General features: G+C 43.0%; 2 protein-coding genes across 7 annotated transcripts in view; both read right to left on the reverse strand.

The window, feature by feature from the left end:
• Positions 1–14904, reverse strand: part of baz2a (bromodomain adjacent to zinc finger domain, 2A) — a 17546-nt gene extending 2642 nt beyond the window's left edge. For 2 of the 6 annotated variants that reach the window (XR_002275716.1, XM_020610618.1), the window contains exons 1-29: positions 13680–14574; positions 13349–13469; positions 12261–13142; positions 9303–11342; positions 8818–9090; positions 8354–8731; positions 8200–8260; positions 7774–7882; positions 7528–7629; positions 7091–7313; positions 6869–6930; positions 6725–6790; positions 6226–6618; positions 5877–6131; positions 5301–5515; positions 5126–5200; positions 4841–5015; positions 4691–4753; positions 4461–4605; positions 3761–4368; positions 3331–3664; positions 2392–2547; positions 2089–2249; positions 1679–1744; positions 1252–1535; positions 1038–1173; positions 780–926; positions 417–646; positions 142–285 (exon numbers count right to left, since the gene is read on the reverse strand). Coding sequence is in view for 5 of the 6 variants with exons in the window: in XM_020610618.1 (XP_020466274.1) it covers positions 142–285; positions 417–646; positions 780–926; positions 1038–1173; positions 1252–1535; positions 1679–1744; positions 2089–2249; positions 2392–2547; positions 3331–3664; positions 3761–4368; positions 4461–4605; positions 4691–4753; positions 4841–5015; positions 5126–5200; positions 5301–5515; positions 5877–6131; positions 6226–6618; positions 6725–6790; positions 6869–6930; positions 7091–7313; positions 7528–7629; positions 7774–7882; positions 8200–8260; positions 8354–8731; positions 8818–9090; positions 9303–11342; positions 12261–13142; positions 13349–13469; positions 13680–13682 (7907 nt within the window). In the remaining variant the exon portion in view is untranslated. Of the gene's footprint in view, positions 1–141; positions 286–416; positions 647–779; positions 927–1037; positions 1174–1251; positions 1536–1678; positions 1745–2088; positions 2250–2391; positions 2548–3330; positions 3665–3760; positions 4369–4460; positions 4606–4690; positions 4754–4840; positions 5016–5125; positions 5201–5300; positions 5516–5876; positions 6132–6225; positions 6619–6724; positions 6791–6868; positions 6931–7090; positions 7314–7527; positions 7630–7773; positions 7883–8199; positions 8261–8353; positions 8732–8817; positions 9091–9302; positions 11343–12260; positions 13143–13348; positions 13470–13679; positions 14575–14691 lie in introns of those variants that run through there. The other 4 variants (XM_020610619.1, XM_020610621.1, XM_020610620.1 and 1 more) reach the window with 4 other exon arrangements.
• Positions 14905–17444: 2540 nt separating this feature from the next.
• Positions 17445–19723, reverse strand: part of ptges3b (prostaglandin E synthase 3b (cytosolic)) — a 5511-nt gene continuing 3232 nt past the window's right edge. The window contains exons 5-8 of the mRNA XM_020610593.1: positions 18646–18735; positions 18073–18129; positions 17875–17902; positions 17445–17761 (exon numbers count right to left, since the gene is read on the reverse strand). Coding sequence (XP_020466249.1) covers positions 17742–17761; positions 17875–17902; positions 18073–18129; positions 18646–18735 — 195 coding nt within the window. The 3' untranslated portion in view covers positions 17445–17741. The remainder of the gene's footprint in view (positions 17762–17874; positions 17903–18072; positions 18130–18645; positions 18736–19723) is intronic.

Here is a 19723-nt window from a genome sequence, read left to right on the forward strand (position 1 = left end):
ATATTTTAAAATAAAAATGCAAACTATAAGAAAAGGAAGACTGCTGCCTTTTTCATAGCAACTTTTAACACGGTGAATCCTGAATGCATGAGAACTAATAAATGCAGATGAGATGAAATATGTAGCATGGTCTGCTCTTACCCTCCCTGTAGCAGTCTCTCCCTCATGGTGAGGAAGTCCATGGGGTTCTTGACAATGCGGCGGTAGCCTGGCACCAATCGGGGGTTAACAGGTTCAAGGAACGGCCAGGCATCTGCATGAGACTCCATCTCCATTAGAATGATCCTGGCAAAAATAAAATAAATGACTAATATCACAGTGTAAAAGCCAAAACAAACATTGGCCTGAAGGCTTAAAAGTTCTCTTATACAAAATGAATACGAGAATAGCTCGACCGTCATGAAAGCAGGACTCACTCGCAGAAGGTGAGGTCGGGCTGGTTGCGGGTTGTCATGCGACGACGTTTAGCGCTGGCCCCTTCTCCAGAGTAACGAGAAGATGAGGAAGGTGCCGTGTTGTCCTTGTGCCGCGTTGTCATGCCGCCACTACGTCGTGGTGTCATCTCATCTTCAGAGCTGTCATCTTCATATCTTCTCTTTTTTACCCTGGTTCTGGTGTTGAAAGAGCGCTGTGTTTCACCTTCCGCCTGATGAGAGAGTGAATAATGGAGCAGACTGAGCTGAGAAGGAACAAATGCAGCATGACAGATTACTTGAACAGCTGCAAAATACTCTATTTGAAGTTGTTTATTAGTCAAGAATCACAGGACTGACTCTGACCTTGGCGACACAGGTCGGACAAAACCAGTCTCCCTCTGGCACCTGAATGATTTTGGGCCTCAGGCAGTACATGTGACAGCCATGATCACAGCTGTCACACAGCAACAGGCACTCGTCATTGTCTCCCTTCTTGCAAACCAGGCAAGTCTAGAAAAGAGATCACAAGAGAAGAAATCCTTTGTTAAAATGACAAATTCAAATCTGGTGCTGATGCTTGGTGACTTTACACAGTGTGCTCCCAAAAAAAGTAAGCCATACCACTTTAGTCACAGATCTCTCCCAAGCAATAGCCTTCTCCAGCTGCAGTAAACACAGACAGAGCTGAGGAGCGCTGCGGCAGCGATCTAGAGCCTGCCGCCACGTTCGTAGTCGTGAGGTGATTTCACTTTCCAAACTGGAACAGAGGCAAAAGATTAGAAAATACAGTTAAAATAAGAGACAAAAACAACATGATCTCACCTGCACTTCTCACCTAATGACATCCATGGGATGATCTTCTCCTGGTGTAGGGGTGAGAGGAGCAAGGCGCATCACTTCAGCTGGGTTCCACAGTGGCTCCTTCAGGTAGCGCCTCTCAATGTTTCGCTCAAGATTGGCCAGTCGCAGCACAGCCAGGTCCAGCGGGTGTGTAGCGATACGAGGCAGGCCAGACCACTCTTTCTTAGTTCGCACAATCCAGTCATCACGTGGGTCAGCGTCATGTTCGTAGTACTGGAGGTCATCCCGTGTGGAGTCGGGGTCTGGGATTGTGTAGGGCTTGAAAGTTGGCAGAATGAAGGCAGGGAGTTATTAAGCTTCAATGACTGAGACTTAAACAGGAGTCACACACAACTAATGTGAGACCTAAGAGAACAAGGTCTGTACTCATGTCAGAAATTTATCAAGTGTTTTAAGGTTACCTGAAATTCTGCCACCGATGTCTCTGTGTTGAGTTCGGCATCATTCAGTGCGCTCTGGGGAGGTGCCTTGAAGAAACACAAAAGGCATACATGTAAAATTGTATTTAAACACTTCTTGACTTTGAGATTACTTTTTATATTTCAGCATGTGGCCACAGCATTCACCAATACTGCAACCATTTCATGCTTGTTACAATGAGAAATATTAGTCATATCTTCTCTTAAAAATTAAATTAAAAGAGCAAATTGTCAACATAGCTTGGTATTATAGCTGTTCATGTAGTTTTCTAAAGTAATCACATTTTAAATTGCCCTTTGTCAACTCAAATTGAGTTATGGTAGCTACCTGACAGTCAGATTGATTAAATGTGGCACAATGGGGACACACAATAAGTGAGGTGATTTCTTACTTTCAGATGGAGGTCAGCAGCGATTACCCTCTGTTCCAGGTCCTCCACCCACTGCAGGGCATTGATGTCAGTCTCCACAGCCTTCTCCTGAACTTGCCATGGCTGCTGCAGCGCCTCCATTAGTGCATCTTTCTGCTCTACCTTCAGCTCAAATATCGGGTCTAGCCAGAAAGAAGATTTGTAAGGAGGGGAACAGCAGAAACACACAGAAGGGAAAAAAAAAAAAAAAGCCTGTAGTCAGATGATGCTGAGTGATAAATTCCACTACACAACAGAGGTGGTACATTTACTAACACCACTAACCATCGATAGGTTTGGTGCACATCTCGGCTAGGCTCTCCATGTGTTTAGCCAAATGCTTATGGAGCACCTTCTCTCTGATGCCTCTTGGATGGAGGGCCTGTAAGGTGCTATACAGTTCATCTGGATCCTTGATCCACCACCAGCCACGCACCATTGCTAGAAAACAAACATGTACATTGCACCGCACATTAGAAATAAGAAAGACAGAGACTGTACTTCTATGTTTCACTGAGACCACCACAATAAAGGGGTTTTATTTCTACTGCCATGCATCCGCTTTGGGGGTGCACTCTGGGAGCTAAATTTTGGTACACTTCAGGAGGGAGTACTAAAATCAAGTTCAAGAAAAGCAAATGAGGAGGGGTGAGTGCGCGCAGAGCAGACACCCATGACTGGTTAAATGTTCACTTTTCGTATATCGAGCATTAGCATTACAAGCACAGTGTGGATTAAATGCAAAACGGGGCCTTCAGTGAGTGGCCTCGGAAAAGCAGCACAGACTTCACATTTCTGCAAGTCTGTGTTCTGCTTGTTCAACAGCTGTTTGATAAATTTCTCATACAGTCTCCATTACTGGCTGGTTCTTGCACTATTGAGTGATCCTCCGCATCATCTGCTCTCCGTCTGCTCAGTTGTGTGTATGAGAGGGAGACCCAGCACAGAGAAAATACAATGGGGGGAGCAGGACGGTTCGCATCCACCTGGGAGGTTACGCGGGGTGAGCTAAGGGGTATACCATTCATTAGGCTCCAATAGTAGAAAAGCAGTATATATAACTATGCAATGAAGAGTCCTAAATGCCAAGATCAGCTCTGAACTGTCTTAAAGTTTACGAATAACTACACGTGGTAGCAGTGAAAAGCAGTTCAAGGAAAACAAATACATCTCACAGATTGTGAGCTTCTAATCACAACACTCTTTAAAGCAGACACTACTAACATGCTGGAATGGGCTTGACCACTAGCTGGGTGAAGTACTGCTGTTCAAGCTCCTGGAACACAGAGTTGGGTGGGCGGCCACGGCGTTTAGCTGCAGCTCCTCGAGGCCCCCTGCGTGCAGGACTGCTGCCTCTGCTGCCTCTCCTCCGCCTGCGACCTGGCTTAACGGGAGTTGTCGGAGCAGCAGCAATAGGAGCTGGAAGAAGCTGAGGGGGTTGTGGTGATGGTGGAGCACCAACAAGCACAGCGGACGCAGGAGGTGTGGGGGGAATGTCCGGTGGTGTTGGTGGGGCCACAGGGTCAGCAGGAGCCAAATCAGGTAAGTACGGGTCTGCCTGAGGGTGGGGAGAGATTATTGATATATCACACAAAATACCTGAAGTGAATTGTTCTGACATAAAATGTATTTGTATTGATTGCTGTGGGCAAACCTGCATGAGTGGAGCAGCAAGTGCAGGCAGAGCGCTTGGGATTTGAGGGTGGAGTTTAGGGGGTGAGCTGGGAGAAGTGGGTATCTGGGGCTCGGTGAGGGAGTTATCATCACATGGCTGTTTGGGGAGCAGGTTGAACCACTGTCCCTGTTTCTCTGCCATGTCTTTCACACTCGCCTCTGGTCGTTTTCCCTCTGGAGCTTCTCCTGCCGCAGAGCATGTGCCGTTGGTCAGCGTTTCCTGTGACTGGCTGAGCCAGCTCTGGAAAGCAGCCTGCGTGAGGTCTTGTATGCCACTGTTTGGTGATCCTGGCCCCTCTTCACCTCGAGACCTGACACTGCTTCGGCGGCGGTGGCGACGGATCTTTGCTGTGCGGAGATGAAGCTCCACTTCTGGTTTAATTTTTCGGGGGCGACCGCGTCCTCTTGGCCTGCTCATGAGGGATGCAGTGCCAGGGAGGGGGTCCTCCTCTGGAGACAAGATCTGGGGCAGGGTAACAGAAGAGGCTAGAGTAGGAGGGGGAGTGGTAGGCCTGGGGGTGTCCTCAACTTTGGGCTCCTTTTTGAGAAAGGTGACTGGCACCTCAGCTACAAGGACATCTACTGAAGCTGCAAGATACAGAGGTAAGGAAAATGTAGACAAAAGACACAGAGCCAAGGATTTCTGGAGTCTAAAAATTCTAATTTATTCTTAGACTCACTTAACAGCTCCTCTGGCCCCTCGACCAGAACTACTCCGAGCTGAGGTAAGGCCAAGTATCTTCGTCGATAACGATCCTGGCCCAGTAATATGGCCCGCATGGAATGAGATGACTGTAACAGCTTTTTACGGAAAAACGCTTGGCGCTGTGGAGATCCCAAAGCAGAAAAATAAGTAATACAGCATAGCATAAAAGTACAAAGCACTGTGTCTCCATAGTATCACTCTTACCTTGGTTAATTTATCTATCTGCCTTTCAAGCTCTGGAATGCTGGCGGTGGTAGGACTCTCACTCTGTAGCATGGAGAAGAAAAAAAAAAAACATTTAAATACAGAAATGATCAGGCTGCGACTCTAACCAACACCTGAGCAGATACGTACATCGCTCAGTTTGGGCTCTTCCTTGAGTGCACGGCGGTTGCCTCTCTCCAGGACTAGACCACTCTCCTCCAGACTGAGGTTCTCATCCTCGGCCACTCTGGCACTGCGCCTCCTCTCATCAAAACACAGCTCTTCCTCAGAGCGTCCTGTACGACGCGCTAGTGCCGCCTTCAGTCTGGCAGGGAGAAGACAATCAGAGTCAGCATGTTGTCTGGCTCTGTGCTTTGACTGATAAAAGATCTGTGTAATTATTCTGCATCTGAAGAGAGAAAACCATGGTCTTACTTGCGCAACTTCCCCTCAATGATCCACTTGTTCTTCCTGTAGGTTGCCATGTTTTCCAGCGTGTTGTCAATGTTACTGAAGCATAAGACAATACAATAATAAAGTAACAGAAGTGTGGAAGTAACAAACTTAGATTTTATAGCAGTCTTAGAAGAAATAATCTTCTTAGTCTAACCTGGTCACAGTGTTACTGCTGTTAAGCTCTTCCACCAGGAAACCCAGGATTGCTGCCTTGGTGTCAGGAGGCAGGGCGTGAAATGTTTTGGTCCTCAGTGTGTTGCACACCTCTGTCTCATAACCGTGAGACTCCAAAAAGATACGAAGTACTTCTGAAACTGTGCTGCGGGTTAGTTCTAGCTCAACCAGCTTTTCCCCCAGGATCTTTACAGACTGAGTGAAACAGAAGGATGGAAAAGAAAATGTAGACAAGGTTTATCATCAAAATTCACATTAATGGAAAAAAAATCCTCTACTCATAGGGTTGTGACTATCAATTATTTACATGATTAGTTATTTTCACAGATAATTAATCATTTGGTCTACAAAATGCTAGAAAGTCTTGTTTTGTCAGACCAACACTCCAAAAGCCAAAGATAATTAAGTTTAATACTGAAAACAAGGAAAACCTACAAATCCTCACATTGGAGACAATGAATGTTTGGGCTTTTGCTTGAAACAAACAAACAGACAAACAAAAACAAAAAAAAGACAACTAGTTCACTGGCTAATAGTTTCTGCTCCAATCCCACACCTGATAATATGATGGCAGGCCTGGATCATGGAGTGCAGCTTCCACCAGCTTTATCAGTAGGTCCTGGACTTCTCCTTGGCTGTCGCCCAGGCCTAGGAGGCCCTCCTGTAGGGTAGCAAGGCTGGGTGCGTCTTTGGGTATATTGAGACCGATAACCTTCCCATAGCCATGTAGGAACTCAACCACAGCCAGGCAGTGTGCAAAGGCTGTTCCAGAAAGAACGACACCAGGGATACGGGACAGCTCTGGCAGGGGCTGGTGGACACAAAGTTTGAAAGTCAGGATCACTTTGACAAATCTATACAATCACAGTTTTAACTAAGAAGACCTGGTTTAAATTAAAACTCACTTTGTGGTCAGTGAGACACATGTCCTCTGTAGGCTTCTTCAGCTCCTCTGCAATCAGCTGCTGCCTCTTCCTTTCCTCCATACGTCTCTGGGCTTGCGCTCTCCTCTCCGCTGCCCTCTTAGCTGCCAGAGCAGCCTGAGCTGCCGCCTCTGCCTCTGCCTGTGCTTTAGCCAGAGCCTTGGCTTTACTCCGAGCACCTAGCACCCTCTTACCCTGGGCTATCCTCTCCTCGTCGGTCTGCTGTACTGGTGGAGTAGCCTCTACCTTGACTGACCTTCTGCGGCCAGGCTTCTTGGGCTCTGCTGCACACTCTGATGCTGGCTGTGTGACCTCTGGGGTCATCAGGTCTATTGGTTCAGTCTTCACCTCTACACCTTTTGTCTCTTGCTCAAGCTGAAACCACACAGGAAAGAAAGAAAAGGTGGTGGTGATGAAGATGTGGTGCTCTGGGCAATGCTAAAATATCATTTTGGTTTTTAGTGTTGAATTTTGTCTGCACCTTGGCTTTCTTTCTTTCCTCTTTCATTTTCTTAATTTTAGCATCCTGCCTTCTCTTCATTCTTGCCTAAAAAATAAATATCAGCAACAAAATCAAGATGAGATATGAACAGTATAACAGACCAAAATTACAAAGACTTCATACCTTTCTCTTCATTTTCTTTTTGATTTTTGCAAGTTTCTCCTTTTCCTCTTCAGTAAGAGCTTCTGTAAAAAGAGAATAGAAACAATTAGCCACAGTGCAAACTTCTTGAGGTTATATATGAAGTTAGCCATCTGGTTTTGGAACATGAACATCACTGCTGAATCATTAGTCATACCAAACATCCCAATACAAACAGAACTCCTACACTCAACATCCACTCACCCTTGGCCTCAAGTCGCTTTAACAGCTTGGCATCCACTTTGCTAAGGAGGTCAATCATCTTGGGTTTGGGAGGTCTACCGGGCCGGCGGGCCTGCCCTCCCTTCAGGCCTCGAACTCTGCGGGGTCTCTCTTTATCAGGGTTTGGAGGTCGACCTCGCCGGCCAGTGATGGCCATGATCATAGAGGGAACCTCCTCATTAGCCAAGAGGATCCACTTCATACCCTGTAACATATTGCACAGAACACTGAATCCCCGTGATGAGTTCTACACTTTTCTGAAATGCTTACAATGCCATTATTTTAAATCTGATGTAGTTTCAGTCTAAATCACTGACAGACAATGATTTTACTGAAATGTAAGACAAGGTATGAAATTTATTGTTAGGACTAAATTATGCTTAGGTAAAAAGGAGCAGTTCTCAGCAAAATATACAGACCTCAGGAGTTTCTCTCTCTTCATAAAAGTCCCCGACAGGCATTCGTGGGCTGAAGCTGAAATGTTCTCTGGTGACCACACTGTCAGTGTGTTTCTTCAAGTACTGAGCAAGGCAATTAGGAAATGACAGAACATGCAAGAGAGAAGAAAATTGATCTCTGACAAAGTAAACATTATCTGTTGTATTTGACAGGAAAAGCAATGACTTCAGTATTTTTGGTTCTGTTTTGCAACCACAGAAATTTACCTTGACTATTTCAGGAAACTGCTTCATCCTCCTTCCACAAGGTGTGTAATACCAAGTCTCACCCTTCATACGGTTCTCCATTTTCTTCACATGAATCTCCCTCTTCCAACTACGGTGAACAGGGTTAATTTTTTTAAAAACAATTTAAGACAATACCACTGCACACATTTGAAAACTTCTCAAAACTTAAAAACCACTGATTTTTTTCCATCAATGGACAAAATGTGTCACGAGAGGGAAGCCCAGCTCTTGTTAGTTCACAATTCATAACTGGTGATATTTTGTGTTTTGTAATCATTCAGTTCACAGGTATTAAATGGTCAGCAATGCTGAGAACTGTTCTATAAACCGTTCTGACTGGATACCTTAACAGGTTGTATTTCAATCAGATCCAAAGCCTCAAAAAGTGGTTAAAGGAATAGTTACCCATGCAGCAGAGGGAACTGGACCTGTTCTTCTGTTGCAACCCTCCGTTTGTTAGATTCACCTATTAAAAAAAAAATTCATACAACCAGACTTTTTATTACACTTAAACTGTGATATGTCTGGGTAAAATGCCATCACATCATACTACCAGTACCTGCAGTAGAGCTGTCATCGTCATTTTCTTCAACATCATCAGCAGTCATTTCTGTATCTTGTTTAGCCGTTTTTACCGCATTTCCTTCTTGGTCTTGTTTCTTGACCCTTCTTGCCTTCTTGGGTTTCTCAGCTGCTGTGTTAATAGCCGAAGCGTTGGCCAAAACAGCTTCAATCGTGGCTGTGATTGAATCAGCCGCCTCTGTGGAGGACCCAGCCTCTCCAGATACACCTGATGTTTCTTGTACATCCATCTTGAGTGACTTCCTCCTCCTCCTGCCCTTGGGCTCCTCCTCTTTACTGTCTCGTTCCTCATCAGTCTTGACCTTCTCCACTTTAAGAGTTCGAACTCTGGGCTTCCGCTGGGATTCCACAGGAGCTTAAAATAAAAGAGAAACACAAAAATTAGTTCTGAAAGCTTCTATTTTTAAACTACCATTCTGCTGAAAAGAGAATGTTGGATACCTGTGGTTTTAATCCATATTGCCTTTGGAGCTCGAGGTTTGCGTGGTTTTGCTGGGGTTTTCAAGTGTCCTTCAGCGGCTGACACAGTTTGGTCAGTTACTGGTTGGAATGAGTGTACAGCTGGGTTCTCTGCTGGGGTACTGAAGGCCATAAAGGTCTCATCTCTCATCTTGAATCTCAGGGGAGTCATCTCATTAGCAGCGGTCTTAATGCTAATCCGTCCAACTGAGTCTGGTGTATTGTGTCCTCTGGGCTCCCACTCTGTTTCAAGTCCTAATTAAAGATGAAACAATGATATTAAACTGTTAGCAGTAACCACAAATGTAACATATTGAAACATCAAAATAAGAAGAGATGTATATCTCCATTTGGTGACAAGGGAGAATACAAAAACAAATATTGTAATAAATCATTCTACATAAATAATTACTGTTTGTCAACAGTAACAATAATAGTTTTCATGTTTACGAACTTTCAGAACAAACCTTGAGAACCAGGCTGAGATTGTACACATGACTGCGAGTCGGACACCTCACTTGAGTCGACAGAGTTCACTTCCATTTGAGAGGTGGTGTTTAGAGAAGACTCCAGCATGGAGTCCCCTGTGACTTGGCAACGGTTCGTGGTTTCTTTTTCCTTAGTGGAGTCCAACATGTCATCTCTGGAGTCTTCCAGAAAGCAGCTGCTATCTCTAGTGCTGTCGAATGCAGTAGATGGCTCCTCTTCAGCATATGAGGTGCTGTCAAACTGAGAGCTGTCCTCTCTCATGTGAAAGCTGTTGTCAAAGTGAGTGGAGTCATCTATGCCTGAGCCCTCACCATCTAAAAGAGAGGTCTTTCCCAAAACAGAGCTGGCTTCCATTCTAGAGGGGGTGTCACATGTTGAATTACCATCATATTGACAAGCAGTAAGTGAAGAGTTAACAAAACTTTCTTCCTGTTCTACCCTTGTGCTGTGAAGCTGTGGGGACTTTCTGAATAGAGGGTGCCTCTCTGTAGAGTCCTCTGCCTCACACATGTCACCGCTTTGCATGTGGTGCCTCTCAGTTAGTTTTTTCTTGGATTTTTGATCAGAAGGAACAGTCGTCTGCAAAGGTTTCCCAGGAAAATCGATTGCTTCCACCCTCTGTGGTGTCCTTATCATGCCTGAATCGAGCTGAGTGAGGTGTTCCTCAGCTTTTCCAATTCTTTTATCACCCAACACTTTCCTATCCTTGCTAAGACCATGGTGCTCTGGTTTGGGAGACAACTGCTTTAGTGCATGCCAAGGAGTAGTGTTAGGAGAATTCTGTTCAGAGTCAGAACTTTGGACCACTCCAGAAGACACAACTGTTGCAGGAGGCACAGACACCAAGGCAGGAGAGTCAGACGTGGGTGCAGTCCTGGAGGCTTGAGTGGTTAGAAGAGGTAGGGTAGACAGAGGTCGGACTATAGGACTTTTGTGAGCTGCTAAAGAGGATACGTTCACCACTTCCGGTGGTGACAAGGCTGCAGAAGCAGTGGAATGACCAGAGTCAACAGCTGGAGGAGTGTATGTACCGTGCCGGGGTATAGACGCTGGTACACAACGTTTACTGTCTGCAGAAGGACTTACTGGCACAGATGTGGGAGTTTGAGATGTTGATAAACAAGAGTCAGGTGGTGTTGAGGTCAGAGATCCTGATACTGACACAAGAGATGGAGCCACACCGGCTGATGAGGATTTTCCAACTGACAAAGTGGCAGACATCAGTTTTGGAGGTCCATGTTTTTCATGCTGAGTTCCAGATGACTCGGGAAAGCAAGGCTGTCTGGACCCTTGAACCATCTGCTGAAGTGATGACACGGGTGCAGACACTGTGTAAGAAGATGCTGTAGGAGGCAATTCTTGCTTGTTCTGATGGGTCACAGACTCTGATGGAAAACAGGCTGAAGGGAAAGAAGAAAGCGGGGCAGGTCTAGAAACGCTATCAGCCAAAGCTAAAGGTGGTATGGGCAGAGAAGAAGAAGAAAAGGACCCCGCTGACAGATGCTTAGATCCAGCAGAGGATATCTCAGTTGCAGTAGAAGTGGGAGGCCTGAGGCCTTGTACCATCAGCGGAGGTGAGGAAAGTCTGGGAGAAGCAGTTGGAGATGGAGCAGAGAACATGCTTGGGGGTGTTGAGATTTGTGGTGGAGGAGATTCTAAATCATGAGATGAAACAAGTGGGGGCCCATGTGCAGATGTGGGAGATCCAGAAACAGCAGGAGCCACAGAGGCCTTAACTAAAGACGTTGACACTGCTGTGGGTGATGTAGATGCAGAAAGCTGAGACGACACAGACTGGTGAGGTGGATAACTGGCTGCGTCTCTGACAGGTGAAGCCATTTCTGGATGCTGAGCTGCTGGCTGTTCAGAATGCTGTCGATAATCACTTGCTGATGACACATGAGGCACAGAAGGTTTGGGTGGGTGACTGTCAGTTTTGGGTAGCCTCTGTGCAACACATGTTCGTTCGCTGCCATTATAGCTAGTGTCGCCCTCTTTAACAGCTTCCCTCGTATGCCCTGAGCAAAAGAGAGAATCAACATTAGAATCATAATTACTAAACAGTCGATACTATGATACATTCAGAGTGAGATGTAGAAAATAAAATTGTGTTCAATAGGAATTAGCTGTCCCCAGGAAACCGGCTGGTCGGTGAAGCACATCATCAGAACAGTGGCACCTGCTGGTTAAACCTCGGCACTACCTAATCATTAAACACCGGTAGAGTGATGAATATCAAACATTCATGCGCTGAAATACACTTGGCATGGCTGCAAATATCAGTTATTTTCATTATTTATCAATTAATTAGCCAAACACTTTCTCAAATAATTGTTTTGTGTATAACATTGCCAAAAGCAGCCATGACAATTCCCCAGGGTCAAAACTGACGCATTCAAATGTGTTGTTTTGTTTGATTAAAAGTGCAAAAGATATTCAGTTCATTATTATGTCAGAGAAGCTGTGACTGGAAAATAATAGTTAACTGATTATCATTAACATCATATACTATTAATGATCTAATCTTCTCAGCTACAAACTAAAGAAATATGTCCAGCTATGTTGTACTCAGTTAGCTGTAATAACTGTATTCATTTAAACAATACCAGTTTTTCCAGATAACACGTGAAGCTGTAATGCAACCAGAGTGCCATATGATCAGTACCTGGATGGCCAAATATGGCCAAAGAGGAAGAAACCCTTATGACTATACAACTATCAACTCATCTGGTGGCTTTAAAAGAGGAAATGAAGTAGCAGAGAACAATTTGTTCCGTTATGAAGAAAGAAAAGGTAGATATAGCTACCAGAAATACTATCAAAATGTACAACTAATTAAATCCAAACATATCTATTAAGGTAAGAACCTTCTATGGAAACCAGGAAAACACAAATAGATTAAAATCTAATAGGCCAAAATAAATAAAAATCCTCACATGTCAAGTGGTCACCTTGCATGACAGAAGACAATCCCACGTTACCAGCATGGGGGCTCCGTTCCCTGTTGTGGCCCTTGGGTGATCCACTATCCTGCACTGTTGACGGTGACATAATTGGTGCTGAAGGCATGCTCACAGGGAGAGGGCTGCCAGTACCCCCTCTGCCAAAACTATGGTGCTGTGGGCTGCCACGTGGTGGTGTAAAATTCTGAGCAGCTGGGGGTATCATCTGAGCCTGGCCTTGGGGCTGAGACTGCTGTGGCGGCTGCTGCTCCGGAGATGGCAGGGAGGGATGCTGGGACTGATGCTGGTAGTAGGGCATCCCATTAGGCAGCATGCCATAATGTTGAGGTTGCTGGTGGTGATGGTGAGAGTGTGGGTGCTGCTGTGACGGCTGATGCGGGGGAGGAAGTAAGGATTGCTGCTGGTGATGCTGGGACGTCGTAATCCCAGGATGTGCCTGACCCTGGTATGTCCCGTACATGCTGTGGGAATTATAACCCATCTGCTGTGGGCCAGCATTACTCCTGTTCCAGTACTGACTTCCAGTAAGAGGCATGTTTGGTGGGCCTGCCACAGGGGACTGGTGGGAACTTTCAATACCGCCATTCACTTGGTACTGTCCTTGGCCCTGGAAGTGGTGCTGTGACTGAGGCTGTACCATCCCAGGTGAAGGCTGCTTTTGGTGCATCCCATGCCCAGGAGAGGTACCCATTGCTGGACCATACTGAGGGTGTCCTCCCCACAAGTAGTCATAGCCCATGTTGCTCTGATGGTGGTTGCTCATGTGTGGGTAAGAAGCCGTTGGTGGTTGGGAACCAGGTACACTGGACCCAAGTACAGTAGTGACGCCATTCACATTCATTTCACCGTTAATATCTGTTAGACATAAAAACATGAGTCAAGTTTTAGTTTAATCTGCATTAGTAATACACTGAATTTGTTTATTTTAATGCTGAGATGGGTTATGGTATCCAATTAAAAATGATAAGAAGCCTGGTGCTATAAAAACCATTTTCACAATAAGCCTAATTTTATTTTGCACTCTGACAGTGTGCACAAGGATTTAAAAAAAAAAAACTCACTCTTCGCCTGCTGAGGAAAACTCATGGAGGACCCATTCGCATAAGGAGAATCCCCTGAGAGTTTCAGTCCTGAGTTTGCTGAGGAGTGGGTGCCATAGTTGAAATGGTTATTTGACTCCATCTGAAATCCAAAAACAGAAAAAATACACAACTTTACACTTTAATATTCATTGTTCACCGCCAGTACAGTGTGTGTTGGTTATGTAACTGCTTAACAGTGTTAAGCTTCGTGCGCACGGTATGCATCATGTGAATCACAAATATATTATTTAATTAATTTTAACTGATTTGCATGCCGTTTTCAAGACAGTAGAAGCTACGTAATACGTACCATTTCCTCCGTAAAATGTCTATCCTAAATAATTGTATGAACTGCAACTCTTGACAGTACCATTTTGTTCCAACAACAACCGTCAAAATGTCGCAGCCAACAACAGCAGATGCCAGGCCCTAGCGAGCAGTAATGGACAACCGGAATATTACGATAGGAGCTCATCATTACCGTTGATGAGGCGCTGCTAACAAGAGCACAGCCTCCTCAATCTGCAAATATAAATGTAGTCACGGCCCAGGCAGGCAAGCCGTATTCAAGACCCGGTGGCCCAACAATGGAGAGAATCGCCACAAATGTTTTGTCACTCCGAGGCCTAAGGAACTGTTAACACTCCGTACCATCGTGATACCGTGTAGCCACATATGGATACATGATTTCCTAATTCAACAAGGCCGTTGCAAAAGCTGGCGCCGCGTTAGCCAAGTCGCGCTAGCTACATTATCAAACGAACAATTCACTTTAAAGCGCTGCTAATTGTGCTAACAACTGATACCGTAACATTAGATACAAGTTCAACTCACAAAGGGGTTGAATGGACAGTTTACTTTAGAAACATCACACAAAAATTATTCCCCGCTTCAGTGCCAAGGTTATTTTACCAAAGCATCACAATAGGACATAGCTATCGCACGCTAGCTAGATAGCTAACTGATAGCATCCTTAACGTATACCCAGAGTAAGTACGGTACTTAAGCTGCAATGTTAGCTAATAGCCAGGTAACAGGTACCGCGACCACACTGATTTGGATCCATGATGCCCACTAGGAACTGAGAGCACCGCGGGTGAATATAAATATCAGCCGGTCAGCAGACAATGACTAAGTCGCTCAGACTCGCTTGTTAACAGATGGAGGCGTGCTCCCTTTTGTTCACGGGCTAACGTTAGCTAGCAGGCAGATGAAGTTACATTGTTTACGCTGCACGCACACAGGCAATTTTTGCAGAGCATCATCCTCCCACAATACCACCATCAAAAGTTTCGCTGATTTTTGAATTAAAGCTACTCAACCTTTCAGTCCTTGGATTTCGAAGGCGTAAATGCTTCTAAACCTTCTTCTTAACGAATGTACGGGGGACGATGGCACAGCGATAAATAATAAACTACTATTCCCTAACCTTTGGGTTTTAAATTAGCAAACATGGCTGGTGTGGTCCGGTGCAGCCATGATCACAGAACAGAGCGAGCACTGTCAGCATCCCAACAATAACTACACACATCCTGTCACTAGTCATGAAACTTCACATGAAAATAGCTAATTTAATAATACTGCATTTTATAATATATCAGTCTGCATTAAAATGCTTGCATATTAATACATTTGTAATAATAATTAAGTAATAACCTATACAATTACTATACATGTGACAATGACCATTCTTCCTCCACGAGTAATTTTACTTTTTAAAACGTTAAGAACATTTCGCTAAGGATTATTTTAGGAGAAAATAGTAACGTACAGCACTTATTGCTAAAATAGAATAGAAATTAAATTAATGACACTAATAATAATAACAATATTACAAGATTCTCGCTGTTATTAGGCTATTCATAGTAGCCTAGGAAAAACATCTTCAGCTAAATGTTAATTAGCGTAATATGTAAACAGAACTTTATAGTCGTGCCTGTTTTTATATACACCACTTTAGTAGGTTAATTTACTTTATACAAAAATGCATTATCCTATCATTATTACTAAGTTTGTAGTTTACAAATGCAGCTGTCAGGCATCCCAACAGCAGCCCACCTACATACACACCCTATCAAATGCCTTACAATTTGTAGAAGCTATTCATTAGTTGTTTTTATCAAAACATTTTATTAATTTAGACTAAATATATTTAGTAGACTATTTGAATTGGATATTTTTTCATCTTGCTTTGTTTTTCCAGTTTTTAGTTTGATGTTTGTGTCTAGTTAATCCTGTATTTGTCTTAGCCTATGGTTTTTTAAATTTCACTGGAGTCATTTTCTGGCACCTTCGTTGGCTACACTGTCAAATCTTCTGTTTTATTTTAACGTGGCTCGGGGTGAAAACAGGAAACTGGTTTTGCATATTCCATTCACTTTTTCGGAAATGACCGTGAGGAAATCAGACTTGACGAGGAAGTATGCTAAAATTCAGGGCCGGAAACCAGGAGGTTTCTGGGCCCTAGCGCCGATTGATAAAAGTTCTATTAGTAGATCACAAAATTGTACTCAAGTAGACACATGCATTATAAGTTAGACTACTTTTATTAAATTCAACAGTCAACGGTTTAAAATGCCCCTGCTTCACTGGATCAGATTTTTTTTTACTGATTGTCTATAGAAGGCCCAGATCAATGGCGTTCTAAACACGGGGGTCCCATGGGTGCGTTTTATCACCATCTTGTTTTGCTTACTCCAATGCAGGACAGTAATGTTATGCTAGTGAGTTGCTCCATAAGAAGAACTGTGATTATTTTGAAACTGTTAAGTTTTAAGTACCTTAAATATATAGATAACATTTATTTTAGCGTTTATACTATGAAAACTACTTGTGTCAAAATGTTATCATGGTGTTCAACATCTCAGTCTGAGCTTGACTGCTATATAAAACCAAACTAGCTAGGGCTGTAAAAGCTGAAAAGCATATAGGTTGCCAGCAGATTCTCTTTACAATATAGAAAACAGCCTGGTGTTAATGACATTCAACATCTCTTGTCCAAATTTAATTCTGTTGCTTTTAATTTATTTTTAATCTAACACAATCCACATCATTGTCAGACTCCACCTCTATGATACTAATTACATTCCGTATTTCTGAGTCATTAAGGTCATAATTCTGTTTTGAGGTCACAGTGATCGTGATGTACTGGACTCAATTGCTGAATGTGCCTACTGAGCACAAATCCTGGAACCAAACAAGAGATCCAAGGCTATTCAGGTGTTAGGTCACACCAACCAGGACCCTCCTTTTCAACATTTGCCACACACTGTATTTAAGAAGAAACAAATAAAACACAATATCATTTACAAAATGATTCTTAAACAGTTTATTAGAATGATGTAGACAATAAAAAAAGAATTTCCACTGTAATTCAACATTACTTGTATCCCCTTACATTTTATTGACAGTGCAAATATAATTTGGTCACCACATCCCTGACACTCCCTCACCAACAAGGGATGTTCTATTCTAGATAAATGGAAACCTAGAGGAGGACGTCAACAAAACCATGTGATGCTCATACCCAAACAAGCTTTAAGTTCTTTTGCAACAATTCACCTTCTGCTTTCTAAGGTCAGAGTGCATGTTACAGCAGGTGGATATGGAGAGAGGAAACGTTAAGACACTATGTACTTCTTATGGAATTCATTCAGATTACCAAAGTAGGTGATCTAGGAAGATGTAAATATTTCAGAATATTCCAATCTTACAGACAATAAATGTAAATTAAAGGGAAACATGTAAGCTGAAAGGTTAGGCTACAGAAACAAAGACTGGCTCCCTGGATATCAGTCACAGCACATGGAAGGTTTTAGAGGAACCCAGTTAGTGAATACACCTTCTGATCTACATAGCTAAAGTCTTCTTAAATCATGAGATTAACTACACAACTTTAAGCTACAGTATTAGGAATGGGTGGGCCTAATCAATTTAAACCACAATTCTTTTAAAAACAAAATTCCAAATCTGAACACATATTGCTTATTTAAGGACAGCTTTTCTCAAAAAAAAAAAAAAAAAAAAAAAAAAAAAAAAAAAAAGGGGGCTAAAGTCAGCTTTTTAAATTTAAAAAAAAAAAAAAAAAAAAAAAAGAAAGAAGTGTGCTTAGTTGCAATATTTAACTGTAAAACCAGATATCCAAAAAAGGTGCAGTACAACAAATGGAAGTGGATATAGCTGCTCTGTACAATACCGTGCATATTAACCTTCAGTGAACTGATCAGTCAGGAATTTGGAGCTGAGGCTATGGATTTAAATATGGCTACTGACTCATATATACACAGTTTGTCACTGCCTTCAGTTTCAAGATGTATGTTTGTAAAATTCTTCTTGCTCTGTTCTTCTGTTTTCTTTCCAGTCTTAAAGCCTCCTATTCCAAATCTGGCATTTCTGAAAGTCAAAACAGAAATAACATTAAACCCCCATCAAAACAAACACGTCATCTGGCATTGAAACAGTCATATACAGTTGTAATTTGAGTTAATACAAAGACTAACGCTTACTCTCATCATCGCTATCTGCAGACTCATCCTAAAAAGACAAAAGGTACCAGGTTAAAATATTACATAGCATCACCTAATGGTGCAAGAAGAGTTCAACATAGTAACATTACTGACAGTGGCATTTGCTTTATGATCAGTTTTTATTCGTGAATCTTGGATTAATCCTTAGAAATGAGGTAAAAGAAGAAGGATTCTTACATCATCTGCACCGTCTAGATCAGGCAGGTCATCCTCGCCTCCCATGTTGTTCATCATCTGTAGTAGTAAACCAATAGCATTTAAGACTTCATTTTACTTGCTAAATGGAAACCAAGTGCATCCAATTTAAATGAATGCTGCTACTATACTGCTACTTCAAAAGACCCAATTCCACACACTCAAACTAGGACAATTTATAGGGTATTTTTAGACAGGAAAAGCAGGGAATAACATGCACCAAACAATCCTGATTAAATGTGAACCTAGCATGCTCCAATTCATGGTCAGCATACCCACCAACAAATCTTTACATCTGTACTCACTAGTATAGTGATTAGGACTGTGCGTGTGCACATTAGATTTTTTTTTTTTTAAGTAGTCAATATTCCAGTAATATCACTGATCTATACACATTCTAAGATTTAGACATTGCTGGGCCTTGGTCAAGTGTAAGTTTTTTTTTGTCTGTGATTATTTGACCATTTGCATTAAAGCTTATAGAACTTTTTTTCTTTAACTGACATTTTCAAAATAATTATGGCATATTTAAACCATGCTAATCACGCTGCTTACATCTGAGAACTGATCAAAGTTGCCCATCTCCTCATCTGAGTCATCCTCCCAGTCTTTCCAGTTGTTGAAGTCAACACTGAGCCAACTCAGCTGTGAAACACACAAAATCGCCAACTTTTATTATAGGAATTTTAATCAATAATGCGATTCTAAAATCAATATAATGCTGTGCATCTATCACAGTATGGGGTCCAATACCACCCTCTAGTAGTTGTAGAACTTGTCAGACACTACGCACCAATAAGGATAATAGGGATAAGGATAATCACCTTTATTTGGCCCAGTATGTTACACACAAGAAATTTGTTTCCGGTACAGAACCGATGGCAGCCATCTGTGGCGCCACCTCAACCGATGGCTCTAACCATCGGGGGCAACGGGGGGTTTCAGTGTCTTGCCCAAGGACACTTCGACATGTGGACTGCCGGTACAGAGATTCAAACCTTCACCCTTCTGGTTGGGAGACGACCGCTCTACCCACCACACCACTGTTGCCTCCCCTAACCCCTAATGCCACCTAACAGCAACATTACATTAACTTCACACTGGTTGAGCAGGTCATTAGGCAGTGGAGAAGAAGTTTTAGCAGCTCAAGAATATTTTAAGATGAGTGGTGACGACAAAAGTAAACCCAACTGTGAGCTCTGATTCTCTGCTCTGCTGTGTGCCTGTGACTATCCCTTCCTCCACATCCCACACAGACAAGAGGTCGCATTTTACTGAAACTTCAACACAATCCAATAATAATGGAGAGTAATTAAACACTAGAACAAGCAGAACGCAACACGCTTGGAGAAACGCGATGCCTTCACTCTCCCCATGGTCAAAATGCCTGGTCCCCTTCATCCACTAAACCTATATGGTGCTTGTCCTATTAACTGTAATGAATTGTTGTGAGCAAAACAAGGGCTACTTTTATGTAGTTAACAGGAGGGTCTGATAAGCTGTGTATGAAAGGAGTTGAATTCCTGTGGATTGAGATCGAGCAGCTCCTAATGTTTGCAGCAGAGAGCACACAATGAAGCCACAGTCGCCAGAGCAGCACCCTGGTTACATTAAACATTTAAACTGAAAACTG

This window comes from Monopterus albus, unplaced genomic scaffold (assembly GCF_001952655.1).
Source record: "Monopterus albus unplaced genomic scaffold, M_albus_1.0 scaffold106.1, whole genome shotgun sequence".
In the NCBI taxonomy this organism is placed as follows: Eukaryota; Metazoa; Chordata; class Actinopteri; order Synbranchiformes; family Synbranchidae; genus Monopterus; species Monopterus albus.